Here is a 13,895-nt window from a genome sequence, read left to right as displayed (position 1 = left end):
TGGAGAGCATTTTGTCACTAATTTTTACTGTAGAGTGGAGTTTCAACAGAGAGGTTCCCCGCATGTACATGGCATGTATTGGCTTAATAATGCTCCGAGGATCAACCTCCAAGATCCTCAGACATTCCCTGATTGACATTCTTTTGATGACTGTTTGTTGGACATTAGATCAAGTTTATCAAACCCCAAAATTTTTCTAAAAAGAAAATTACAGGATATTTTATAACGCTTATAATCCTCTGATTTTGGAACTCCATAGAGCATATATGGATATCCAATATATACTGGATGCATATGCTTGTTGTTCACATATAACTAATTATATTAACAAGTCTAACAGCGGAATTTGTAGGCTTTTAAATGAAGCTATAGCAGAGGTAAATGCTGATTACAAATTTATATCAGGCACAGAAATATCTGCACAAGAAGCAGTATATTGCTGCATTGGGGTCTATCTTTCGGAAGCAAGTAATGCATAAATATTTATAAATACCTCTCGACCTGAGGAACGTGTTCGAATGGTAAAACCTAGAGCGGAACTTCTGAACCTTCCATCAGGTTCGACTGAAATATTCGTAGCCGGTATTTTAAACCGCTATGTTCAAAGATTCGATCAGTTAGAAACTCTTTGTTTATCTGATTTTGCATCTAGGTATAAATATTTTAAATCCAGTAGAAGAGCACAATGATCATGAAGAAGAAGAGGGGGAAGACGATAATTTACCAGAAAGCGAGGTTGTCATGCCTCTTAAAGACGGTAGCGGAACTTGAAAATGTTCTCGAAAGTATTTATAATGAAATAGACTTAGAGGAAGGTGCTCAAAATGAACTACCTGTTGTGGAAAATGAGTTCAGAGTGTTGGCACATCCAGAAATAAACCCAAATATAAATTTGCTGGAGTTGCATGGTAAGGATTCAACAGATAATGGAACTGAATCTGATTGCAATGGTAGACTTATTAAACTACAATCTTTAATTCCAGTTGAGGAATTATTTTCTTTAGTTCAAAGTCTAAATACTAAGCAAAGAACCAATTTGACACATTTGATGCACCAGCTAAAAACAAACAGCCCATTTTATGAGTTCATTGGCGGCGGTGCAGGTGTATTAAAGAGTCGTTTGATATCTGCAATATATCAAGCGCTTAACGTACACCTGGATCCAATCCAAGTTCCTTAAAAGTTCTTTTTTGCGCACCTACGGGCATTCAGTTGGATAGAAAGTTGGGGCCACTTAGCAATGACACAGTTAATTTATTGTATTCCAGACTTATCGATTTAACATTAAGCATAATTGATGAAATATCTATGGTAGGTGCTAGTATGTTTAGCTCTTTTGATGCGAGATTAAAACAAGTTTTCAAAACAGACAGCATTTTCGGTGATATACCGATCATAGTCTTTGGTGATTTGAAGCAAATCTCACCTGTTGGAGATGGCCCTATGGCATCTCGTACTATGACAAATTAGGACATACCACTCATTGAAACTCAAGTAGTTAATTTAGAGAAATATCCCAATGATGCCATACATTTAATTTGGTCCAATGAAGAGACAAATAATTTCAATGCCCTGACCCTCAATGACTGAGCTTAAGTCGAATCCCAACTGAAGCTATCCTTTTAACTCCAAAAGACTCAGTTTAAGGAATTGGTATAAGTGATGAATAAGAATATTTTGGAAAGAGTTAAACTTTGCCTTATGACTGCCTTGGAATAACTATTCATAAAAGTCAGGGTGTCACATATAATAAAGTTGTAGTTCCTACTCGACCCAGAATGCATAGAGCTTCAACATATGTCGCTTGTAGTCGAGCTACTTCTGCAGAAGGTCTATTCATCATAGAAAATTTTATTCCTCCTAACAAATTTTCTGAATCGGATCCTGTATTTAGGGAACTGAGGGAATTGAACACAAATAAAGTTCTGACAACAAGTTTAAATTTTATGATTTTCCGAACATCAGGACATCAAATTTTATTCCATAATGTTCAGAGTCTTCACGCTCACATTAATGATATAAAAAGCGACTGTTCGATGCTATCTTCAGATATTTTATGTTTTGTAGAAACTTGGAGTTATTCTTGCGAAAGTTTGGATATACCAGGATTTACTCCAATTAACGAGCTGAGGATAGATAGCACGGAAACAAGCAACAGAAATAAACGGGGCTTTATAATATATGCAAAGCATAGCTTTGCTAGTTCTATAGAACCAAAGGTTGGAAAGAAAATGTATTCAGGCCGCAAAGTTTTAAAAGCGGTTTTGTTTAAATGTAATTTTTATATTATTATAATATTAATATTCTGGTTCTATAAAGAAATTCAGTTTTCTCTGTCAGACATTTAATTGTAGAACTTCAGGAAGTCCTTACTTCTGAGTTATGCAATCAAAATGCGCTAATTGTTGGAGATTTCAACATTTGTTTAATGTATACAGGGAATTCAATAGGAAATCTGCTCCAAGAAAAAAACTTTAGTTGCCTGCTTGGTGTAGAATATTCAACTACACCTGCCGGTACACAAATTGATTGGGCATTTTCAAACATGGATCCTTTCCATGTAATGCAATTACTTTTGAGATAGTACACAGCTATCATGAGAGTATTTGTGTCTCTATTTCCAACTAAAGTTTAGAGACTTATTGCAATAGTTCTTCATTTTTTTTTTCAAATATATATTAAGAAATGGTATAGACATTTTGACAATAGTTTTTAAGACAATTTTAAAAGAAATGTGTAAATAATCTAATTAAGAAAATTTTAATTATATGTATAATTTGTTATTATATAAGACATTATTATACAAATATATGATAGAAATTAAATAGTATAAGGAGAAAAGAAATATAATTTGGATATATGTATAAGAATCTATATAAAAACTTATGTTTAATATTGTAAATATTATATACAAATTAATATAATAATATAATTTTTAAAGCTGTTAATATTTATTATTTTTAAGCTAAACATGTATAATAATATCGATAAAATAAATACAAAATGTTATTCATTGTCAAAAACGATTTATTTTCATACTCCTCAATACAGTTGTAATTCATTCTATATAAAATAAATTACAAGCGTATACAACAAAACACAAGAACGATTGCTCTAATTAATAAAATATACAAAGAAACCTCAAACGAGTGTATCAGTTGATTATGCGAGAGTATAAAATGTTCGGTTGCATCCGAACTTAGCGCTACCTTACTTTTTATACTCTCGCAACCTGTTGCTACAGAGTATAATAGTTTTGTTCACCTAACGGTTGTTTGTATCATCTAAAGCTAATCGAGTTAGATATTGGATTATATTATATATATAATATATAAATGATCAGGATGAAGGGACGAGTTGAAATCCGGGTGACTGTCTGTCCGTCCGTCCTTCTGTCCGTCTGTGCAAGCTGTAATTTGAGTAAAAATTGAGATATTTTTATGAAACTTGGTACACATATTTCCTGATACCGTAAGACGGTTGGTTTTACAGATGGACGTAATCAGACCACTGCCACACCCACAAAACGCCATTAATCAAAAACAAATAAATTGCCATAACTAAGCTCCGCAACAAGATGCAAGACTCTTATTTGGTATACAGGATCACATTAGGGAGGGGCAGCTGCAGGTAACATTTTTTTTAAGTGGGCGTGGTCCCGCCCCCTAATAGGTTTAATGTGCATATCTCCTATACCACTGAAGCCATAATAACAAAATTCACTGCGAACAAATGTTTTGAGCATCTCTATCGACGGTGTGAAAATGGGTGAAATCGGGTAACAACCCTGCCCACTCCCCATATAACGGTACTGTTAAAATCTACTAAAAGCGCGATAAATCAAGCACTAAACACGCCACAGACATAAAATATTATCACTGGGATGTTATGAGATGACTTTATAGGAACCATGTTCAAAATGAGTCAGTGGGCGTGGCACCGTCCACTTTTAGGTGAAAACTCATGTCTTGCGATCTGCTTAACCGATTTCAACCAAATTCGGTACATAATATTCTTCTTATATTTCTATATTATAGTACGAAAATGGGCGAAATCGGATTAAAGTCACGCCCATTTCTCATATAACAGCATTTTAAATACGAATAATACGTTTAAAGTATGCCACTTTGTGACCAAAAATTGTCTAAATCGAATGAAAACTGTTCAAGCCCCTAGGTACTGAATATGTGGACCCCAGTGCCTATAGCTGACTTTTTACCGAAAATATCGGTCAACATAGAACAAGGCGGCAAGATCCACAAAGAAATCTTGTATCCCGTTTGACTTTGCGAGAGTATAAAATGTTAGGATACATCCGAACTTAGCCCTTCCTTACTTGTTTTATATAAGTATATTGGTTTAAATTGAACTGTTAACGCCTCTTATGGTTTAAGTAGATATGTATGCAAATCTGAGCATGCACATATGTATACATACATATCTACATATAAAATGGAAACAAAAGATCTATAAAGTCGAAGTTGCGCGTGTTTGTTTTACAAGTTGTTCAATTGATTTCACTGTTTACCAAAATCTGGCAAGCTACTAATTTCTGGTACTGTGTTCTCCCCACGGCTATCAGGTTATACAAAGCAATTTTACAAGCTTTGCAGAATTGGGCTCGAACAAACTACAGTTAACTTAATGCAAACCTACGTTTGTACATACATAAGTACGTAGCCCTCCTGAGGTTCTCAACAAAAACATTGCAGTCTTATTTTCGAGACTACAAAAAGTTATATAAAATAGGTCTGTATCTTAACTGCTGACTATCGCTAGCTAGCAAAGTTTCTGCTGGAAAAGCGTTTCTTAATCCAAAAAACTAGCAGAAGGGGGCACAAGTTGAGAGCGTAAAAAGTGAAATTTCAACTAGCTGAAAATGTATGCTGCCATATAAAGTAACAGCTGTTTAAGCACATGTGTATACAGCGATATTTGACGCATTTGCTTTGATTTTTATATCTTCACGAAGTTAGATCGGAATCAAGTTATTGAAAGGAACCTTTGTATCTGTGAAGGGTATTATAGCTTCGGTGCAACCGAAGTTAACGTTTTTTCTTGTTTTGAATTGTGAAAATAAATATTATAATAATTGATTTAAAATGAATGTAAAAAACAACATTTTGATATTGTCTACCTGATAGCTAGCAGATACTAGCAGTTAAGACACAGACCTAATATCAATGGCTAATAATGAAAGCTTTGTCAGAACTGATAACGAAATGCCATGATTTCATTCTTGCACTGCAGCCGATGTAAGGGTATATTTTTGCACAAAATCCTTATTTCATTTGTTTAATTTAAACTCGAGTCCTTTGCGAATTGGTGTTTCAATTAAAATATAAATTTTGTAAAGGAAGAATAGTATAGGCAGATTACTGAATCGCCATTAACGCCATCATGGAGAGCAAGCACAGCGCAAAGAATAAAACTACAACTTACACCAACGAATATGATTCAACAACTATTTTTCTCTCTAAAACTTCAAAATAACCCCCTAATAATAATAAGTATTAAAATAAATAATAAATTATTATTACATAAGTTTTACTTAGTTTAGTTATTCAATTATAATTATATTTATTACTATAAATAATCAAATATTGATATTAATAATAAATTTATAATTATATTATATTTTATCTATTATATATTAAGTTTCTATGTTTCTACAATCAAATACATTTGCAGTGAACAATTTTAATATTTTCTCGGATGATTGAAAGGTTGTTCAAGATTCACCATTCCGTTACAACGTGACCCGAACCATTCCTGTTTTGTAATATCTCAATTGAAAGTTTATTACGTAACTTATTTTTCCCAACATTATAAACACACGTTCCACATTTGCATTTGAAATATTTAGTGTAACAAATGCCAGTCCAAATTTCGAGACATATTTGAACAGCGGTGAATTTATCAGCAGGCTGAGTAGGCTGTTGTCTAAGGCGGCAAATTTTGGTCGAAAATTTTTTATTTTGATTTTCGGAATAAAAAAAAAGTTAACATTTGTACAGAGAAGACAAATTGCAAAAATTTTGCAGGAACTAAAGTCTTTAACAAAAATTAAAAAAATATATACAGTACTCCAGACAATATAGTAAATACTTTAACGTCTATTTATGAACAGTTGCTAAACGCTTTATAACATGTACTCGAATCATTATGAACTTTCAGAACATCGCAGCAGTGATCCGATGTTAGCATTGAAATTAAGATACTTTCACATATTTTTTTCACAAATAATTACTATAAGTTTTACTCTATGCACAGAGAAAAAACGATTTACTTGAATCAAATAACAAATTGTCTTCTAATTCCTTTTCTTGATCGAAGTAAACTTATTTTTCTTGATTCAAATATATTTTCTTGTCCTGAGAAATTTTAGATTCTTGCTCTAATAAAATTGTGTCTTGGCTCAAGTAAATCTTCTTGTGTCAAGAATAGTTTTGTCTTGGCTCAAGAATTTTTGTCAGAAGAAATAAAAAATTTTAATTTTCAAAAATATTATTTTTTAGGCTTTTAGAACTTAGCAAATTACTTTCTAAGCATTGTTGTTCTTGAAAAGAATTTAACGTCTGTCGGAATCGAACCCACGATTTTCTCTGTATGAAGCAGAGTCGCACGCCACTGCGCTAAATCCTCAATACTTAGTGATGTGTTTTTTTTCATCTACATAAATTTAAACTGAGACCCCATTTTCACTTTTAGAGTTTGGGGTGGGGGACTACTTAAAAATCAAGAAAGGAATTTTCTTGTCACAAGAATTTTTTTTCTTGGTTAAAGGGTAATCTTACTTGCCGGTAGCAAGTAAATTCTTGTTTTAAGAATTATAAACTTTAAACAAGAAATTAACATTTGATTCAAGAATTTAATTTCAAAAGAAATAAATATTTGGCCCAAGAGAATTTTGGTCTTCCAACTCAATTTCAAAAATTTTCTTGAGTCAAGAATTTTTATTTTCAGCCAAAAAGTGTTTTCATCTGTGGACCTTAAATTATTAACTTTATTAACACAATTTTATTATCATGCTGTATCAATCCATTTATTGCATTTAAGTGAACAACAAAAGGAAAGTCAATTCGGATGTTTGCGTCTTACATTTAATATTCCGCATTGATATTAATATTTCAGGAGCTGATCATTCTAGTTGTAAACTGTAACTTTTCAGTGGATTCGTGAATAATTTTATAAATTAACATCACTGGTGGGTACGATACGAATTCACTCTAAGTAAAAAAAATAATTCTATTGTCTACGATAAATCACCCGTAGCGAAACAGTAAATTTGACTTGATAACAAAAGTGTATGAAAAATTCGAAATTCTTGTCTTATCATACTTATAATTATATGTTTTGCTTTTATTAGGTAAGTATTCAAAGTTAGAAATCTGAACAAAGCGGGCTGGGGGCAAGCGACTTAATGGGGCCGAGTACAGAAAAAGAGCAGAAATTAAAAAAGAAGAACAGAAAGAAGTCATCTGACAAACAGTAAAAATTTAAAATTTTTTTAAAACTGAAAGTAAAAGCAGTATTTTGAGTGCGCAAACTTCAAACATAAGTCCTAATACAATACAATCTGCAGAAGATGAGACCGATACATACTCTGCTGTTTTTGACAGTGTAGCAGAAGCGGAATCATCTGTAAGTCAAATGAAGATTTGTCTCTGAATCAAACGTTGAGTCGTAACGACGTCGAAATAGTACAAACGATCAAAAGTCTAAGTAAAGATCCCGCGCTATGGATAATTGACGATAACTTGAGGGAGATGATCGCAAGGTACGGCTTTGATCAAAACAAATCTTGTGACTTCTCTAAAAGTGAAAGAATATATGCTGATCAGCGTCGTTTTCTGCCAATTAGCATCTTCCAAAGAAAAATTAAAGTAATGAAGTAAAAGATCGAAATTGGTTAGTTTAGTCTGAAAGTAACAGATCTGTATATTGTGGACCGTGTTTGGCATTTGGTTCATTGGAGTGTAGAACTCAGTTTGAGAACAGAGGATTCAATTACAGGAAAAATGCAGATCATCGAGTAGTTCAGCATGAAAATTCTGGCCATCATAAATCTAGTATTCTTAGTTTGAAAGATAGAAATAAGATTGATGACCGACCTAATAATTTATTGCAGGCCCAGATTGATGAAGAAATAACTTACTGGAGAATCGTTCTGATGAGAGTTGTTGCTGTCGTAAAGCGATTGTGTTCAAGAGATCTCGCTTTTAGAGGAAAAAATTAAAAATTTGGAGATCCACATAATGGAAATTATTGTATGGTTTTGGAACTATTAGCGGAATTCTATCTTTTTCTGGCTCATCATATTGAACGGTTTGGAAATCAAGGTTAAGGGAGTACCAGTTACTTATCAAAGACCACTTGCCATGAATTTATTCTCTTGATGGGTCAGAAAGTTTTAAAGAAGATTGGAGACGAAATAAAAAAAGCGAAATAGTTTTCCTTAATCATCGATTCAATACCAGATATAGCCCACATAGATTAACTCACGCTCGTTATTAGATACGTTTTGGATTTCGATGGGACATAAGGCTGAAGAAATGTTTTCTGCCGTTACTTTAGAACTAAAAACACTGGGTATAAATATTGAAGACTGTCGCGTACAGTCATATGATAATGTCGCGAACATGTCTGGCGTGTACAATGGCTTGCAAGCGAAAATTCGCGACCAAGCACCTTTGGCCTTTTACGTGCCTTCTTCTCATTCCTTAAATCTAGTAACAACTACAAGTATAGCTACTGAACTGATTGTATCAAAACAATATACAAAAGAGATGGGAAAACGACAACCAAAAAAAAAACTCTCTTGATGAAACTCCCGAAGAAGATATTCGAATGGCTGCAAGTGATTACTTCAGAGTTAACATGTTTCTCGTTCTCATAGATAAACTCATATCCAAATTAGCAAAGCGGCAAGAGGCTTATAACGGATTTATCGAGAAATTTTCTTCTCTTACTAAAATGAATGAGTTATAACCATCAAGTCTGACAGTCAAGAAAAACTAAACACTTCATCTCTTTTATGCATAGAGTCAAAACTAATGAACAATATTTTATTCGACGTAATTAATGATTTTGCGAATTCAAAGTCCCACAAAAAGTTAATGTTATGCTTTTATAATTTAACCTTATTTTTAATACTCACAGATAACTAAAAAAGTAGAATTATTATTCTGTTTTTAGATTGTAATTGTTATAAAAAATATTTACCAACGTTCTTGGAGTGTACATTTTTTTTGTAAGCTTTGTTCATATAAAGTAAGTATTGTATTGTTTCAAGACATACATTAACTTTTCTTGAAAGAAGTACATGATTGAGATTTTCTTTGCTTAAAATGATATTTCTTCATAATAACTTAATGTGAAAATAATCAAGGATTTGATACCGTACCTTAAATTTTAAGTCATAAAGTGGAAACTTTATCGATAGAAACATTTTTATGTCTTTTGGTTTCATATCAGTTTTAACTCAGATGTATCAACTTCTGAATGTAAATTAATTTTAATATGGACAAGTTGTCTGGAAGCCTTTTCTGAATCTGCTCTGCTATACAACAAAAACAAACTTTACATATTTTTTAACCTCCGATCTATCGTGAATATCAGTATCTATTGTGGATATCGAATCCGAAGTCCAATCTTATATTTATTCAAATTTCGCTTTGTCTTAATTTTAACCGATTCGGTATACTAAATTTACACATTTCAAAAATGTATGTCGATCCAATTAAAAAATAATAGAAATACTTGTACATATGTCAAATTTTCAGAGTGTAATGAGATGAGTGTTGCCAACAATTTTGCTTCGCTTGTTTTACTACGCTTTGATGTGAACGTAATCTGTAATCTGTAACCTATTTTTCAGGTAAAAAAATCGATATTTAAATTTAAAAAACCCTAAAAAATTCCTTTCGACTCTTTTAACCCCCAAATTTAGGGGGAAAACCCCTAAGTTGGTAACCCTGCCTTCAAATTAGCGCCAAGAGACAACAAGAGAGTCCCAAAGTTGATTCGTCAATCTTTTTGTTGCGAAACATATTGCTTAGAATGCATTCAAATTTGATGTGTTGTTGGAAATTGCACACCAAAGATGTTGCAGATCAGTAAGTTGGCTCTCTCATAAATACGTTATTGTTATCATACATTTTTACATTTGTATGTGTGTTAGCAAATAAATGGATAAATGTAAGTTGATTAATAGAAGATAATTTATGTTATATTTATATTAATTTTACGTACTCTGCTTTTTTATGAATTCGGTTACGAAAAAAGACTAAGAAATACCTCTGCATGGAGAGGAACGACACAGTAATTTTTTAATATAAATCGTATGAACCTAACTTAACTTCATTTGATTTATTCCACTTTCCTGTTTATTCGTATCGTCGTTCCGGTTTCCTGTATCTTGACATTGAATGCGATAAAATAAGGTTTGCTGGAAATAAATACGCAATATAACGTAAATGTCGATATTTAAGCTTTGACTAAGTTCGGCTAAACATAAAAGCGCATTTCGCGTTTTCCAAAACATTAAGAATCCTTTTAAGTTTGAATCTCATACTAAATCCAAAGTAGCATTCCTTAGCAGGAGGAATTCTTAATTATATTTTATTACAGTAATTGTTTTTAATATAGTGACATCCAAATCATATACAATATTCTTCAAATTGGAATATTTAATGTTCCATGAATGATGGTATGTCTGCCTTATGTACAGATCGGTGTGTGATTTATCTTCACACAATTACGTGGAAACATATCGAAACGAATAAGTCTAGACATTCCCTAGCCTCAATATACCCGTCAGAGTGATTTCCGATTACATTAACATTATTTCAAATGATTTATGTCGGTCAACATGCCATATAAATTACGAGAGTATACTAGCCCTTCCTTACTTCCTATGATTTAAAAGTTGTCTCCTGACTGCTTGACACATCGAAAAGAGACTACTTAAAGGGAATGAAATATAACCAATTGAATATTATTTATATCAAAACAATTGAGATCATTCGCGGAAGAACAAAACAGGCCAAAGATGAAAGGCTCGACAAAGTGATGATCGACAACGGCAGCAACGACCAATACTTATTGTACTTTCAGAGAAAACTTTTTAATACAATGCGCACGTGCCAATTCAACTGAGTTAGATGTCTGACATCTGGTGTCATTATGATAAAGATTTATCCATATATTTATGTGTTTTTCTTTTTCCCTGATTTATAAACCTAAACCTGGATGTCTGAAAATTTTTATTTCTGATCTTCACAGACCCAAAAGGTCAATCCCAAAAGAATAAAACGGATGTATAGTTATTATTATTATTGGATTTATTTTATGTATACTTATGTTTATAAGTATGTATTTACTTATTTGATTTGAGAGACATTTAAATAAATTATTTTGTAAATATTAAGCAGTTTTCGTTCCATAGGCTATGACGATGATTTCGCCGGAGGAGATATTTGAATCTGTGGTCACCACATTGTTCGTGTCTGGAAAGAGCATAGTATAGTTAGGCAATGTGACAACATCTTTCTTGTTGCGGAAACGTACCAAGACAATAGCGTAAAATGCCCCAATCGCAAATCCAGAAAGTACATCCGTTGTATGGTGTTGGTTATCGGAAATACGCGTTAACCCCGTGTACCAACTGAACATAAGAAGTAAAAATTGAATGAAGTGCTTCACCATTTTGCACCGTTCCCAAGTCATAAGTTTTTCCAAATAAATCTATAAACATATATAAAGATACAAATAGTATAGAGAAACCTAATTTTAGCGCCTCTTTATTTTACCGTAATGTATACCATAGCGAAGCAGGCGAAGCTCGCATGACCGCTGGGAAAAGATAAGCTCATTTGCTTAATCATACGAGGCGTGGCGTCGCCAGTGCAAATGAACTCCTCAATATAACGGTCAGCATTTACAGTGTCATTGCAAGTACTACTGTCGACCATGACGGGTTCACATACCTGACAATAAAAGCAAAATTATTATAACTTGATTGGAGAAAGTCATAAAAGATATGTGAAATTGGATGCTAAACTAAATATATTTATATGCATACGTGTATCAATTTATCTATTCTCAGTATTGTTATACCCTGAACAGGATATATTAACTTTGTCACGCTGTTTTTAACATTCAAAAAGAAACGTCAGAGATCTTAGTCGAATTTATATACAATACATATATAAATGATCAACGTGTCAATCTAAGTCGATTTAGTCCTCTTAGTCGTCAGAAGCTACTCATTTGTCGGTACAGCCGATATCGGTTTACTATAGCATATAGCTGCCATACAAACATAAAAATCAAAGCTCTTGTTAAGAATCTTTTTTATTTGTGCAGAGTATTATAGATTCGGTGCAACCGAAATTAACTTTTTTCTTGTTTTTTTTTTCTATAAGAGACAAATATTCAATGTTATTAATAATACATTTTTAAAGAGTAATTAATAGATCTAATTTTTCAATACATTAAAGTACACGAGAACTCAAGGAATTTTGAAAATTTGAAAAATACTATTTGAGAAAAAACAAACAATTAAATGAATTAAAAATATATATAGAATGTTTACATAAAAATTAATAATGTTAATATATCTAAACGTAAAGTTTTTATTTAAAGCACTTTATATACATACTTGGGTTTTATTAATCATTTTATGATCACTATGAGTATAATGAGTGCAATTACGAGTATACTTAAGTGGACATTATAGTCTATAATCAAGAATGATAGAATACAAGATTACGACAATAATTTACCGTTACTACTTTCGGTGCCGTCATCTCGTGACGTAAATTTTTTAAGTTGAGAAAAAGAAGCGTAGAACAGCATGTAAATTGTAAACAAAAACGTAAACACTTTTGTTATTTCATAAGTTTATAATGAAAAATCTTACTGAAATTAATAGATTAATATTGAGAGAAAATATTTGCCTCATTTTCAAATAAATACATTTATCACTATAATTACCATTAAGTAAATGGATAGAAAGGATTGTGATTGCGAATATTGTATTTATTTAAATTTATATGTATAAAATATATTGATTTTGAAAAATGAACTGTGCAGTAGCGAGTTGCAATAACTATTATGCAAATAAACCATTAAAAACACTTTTTCAGTTTTCCTTCGGAGAAAAAAGTTGCAAAAAAAATGTTAATTTTTATAGGAGAAATATATTTCATAATCATAATAATTATAATTTCAGAATCTTCTGACTATAATTTCATTTAAATACATCAGAACTATTATTAATATATGTTCCATATATGTTTCTGCATAATACATATAAGAAACTAATGCTGGATACATCGCAATCACAATCATTCACTTGGCAATTATGTTGTCATAGATAAATGTATTTATTTGAAAATGGGCAAAATATTTTCCAATAACGTTAATTTATTAATTTCAATAAGATTTTTTCACTATTAACTAATAAATGTATATGTATATTTCACGAATTAACAATGTTTACGGTTTTGTTTACAATTTACATTCTATGCTTCTTCTTCTCAACTCAACAGAATCGCGTCACAAGTAATCGGTAATCTTATATTCCATCATTCTTGGTATATAATGATACTCACTGCTATGAGCACACTAATTAATAGCAATTAGGTGTTTCTAACAACATAAACGAGATTACAGATATCTAGAAATGAGTAATTTTTGATCACTAATATGTATGGTACACTTATTGTACATTGTTGTTTGTTTACGCTTCTCAGGCAATGCATATGTGTTTATACATATAGGTAATTGAAGTTAGGTAGAAACAGACAAACTGTCATACTAATAAAGGAAAGTGCTAATTTTTTTCTGGGCTGAACAAAACTGAGTATGTAGTCTGCAGAGAATGCCTG

General features: G+C 31.9%; 1 protein-coding gene across 4 annotated transcripts in view; it reads right to left on the bottom strand.

The window, feature by feature from the left end:
* Positions 1-11,322: 11,322 nt before the first annotated feature.
* The window catches only part of LOC106623551 (putative phosphatidate phosphatase), a 43,544-nt gene continuing 40,971 nt past the window's right edge, over positions 11,323-13,895 (bottom strand). For all 4 annotated transcript variants that reach the window (XM_070108067.1, XM_014243101.3, XM_014243105.3 and 1 more), the window contains exons 5-7: positions 11,814-11,990; positions 11,572-11,748; positions 11,323-11,510 (exon numbers count right to left, since the gene is read on the bottom strand). In XM_070108067.1, the coding sequence (XP_069964168.1) occupies positions 11,493-11,510; positions 11,572-11,748; positions 11,814-11,990 (372 nt within the window). In that variant the 3' untranslated portion in view covers positions 11,323-11,492. The remainder of the gene's footprint in view (positions 11,511-11,571; positions 11,749-11,813; positions 11,991-13,895) is intronic.

The sequence above is a fragment of the Bactrocera oleae genome, chromosome 4 (assembly GCF_042242935.1).
Source record: "Bactrocera oleae isolate idBacOlea1 chromosome 4, idBacOlea1, whole genome shotgun sequence".
Classification (NCBI taxonomy): domain Eukaryota; kingdom Metazoa; phylum Arthropoda; class Insecta; order Diptera; family Tephritidae; genus Bactrocera; species Bactrocera oleae.
The sequence above is the reverse complement of the archived record's forward strand: the minus strand, read 5'-3'. Positions and strand labels throughout refer to the sequence as shown.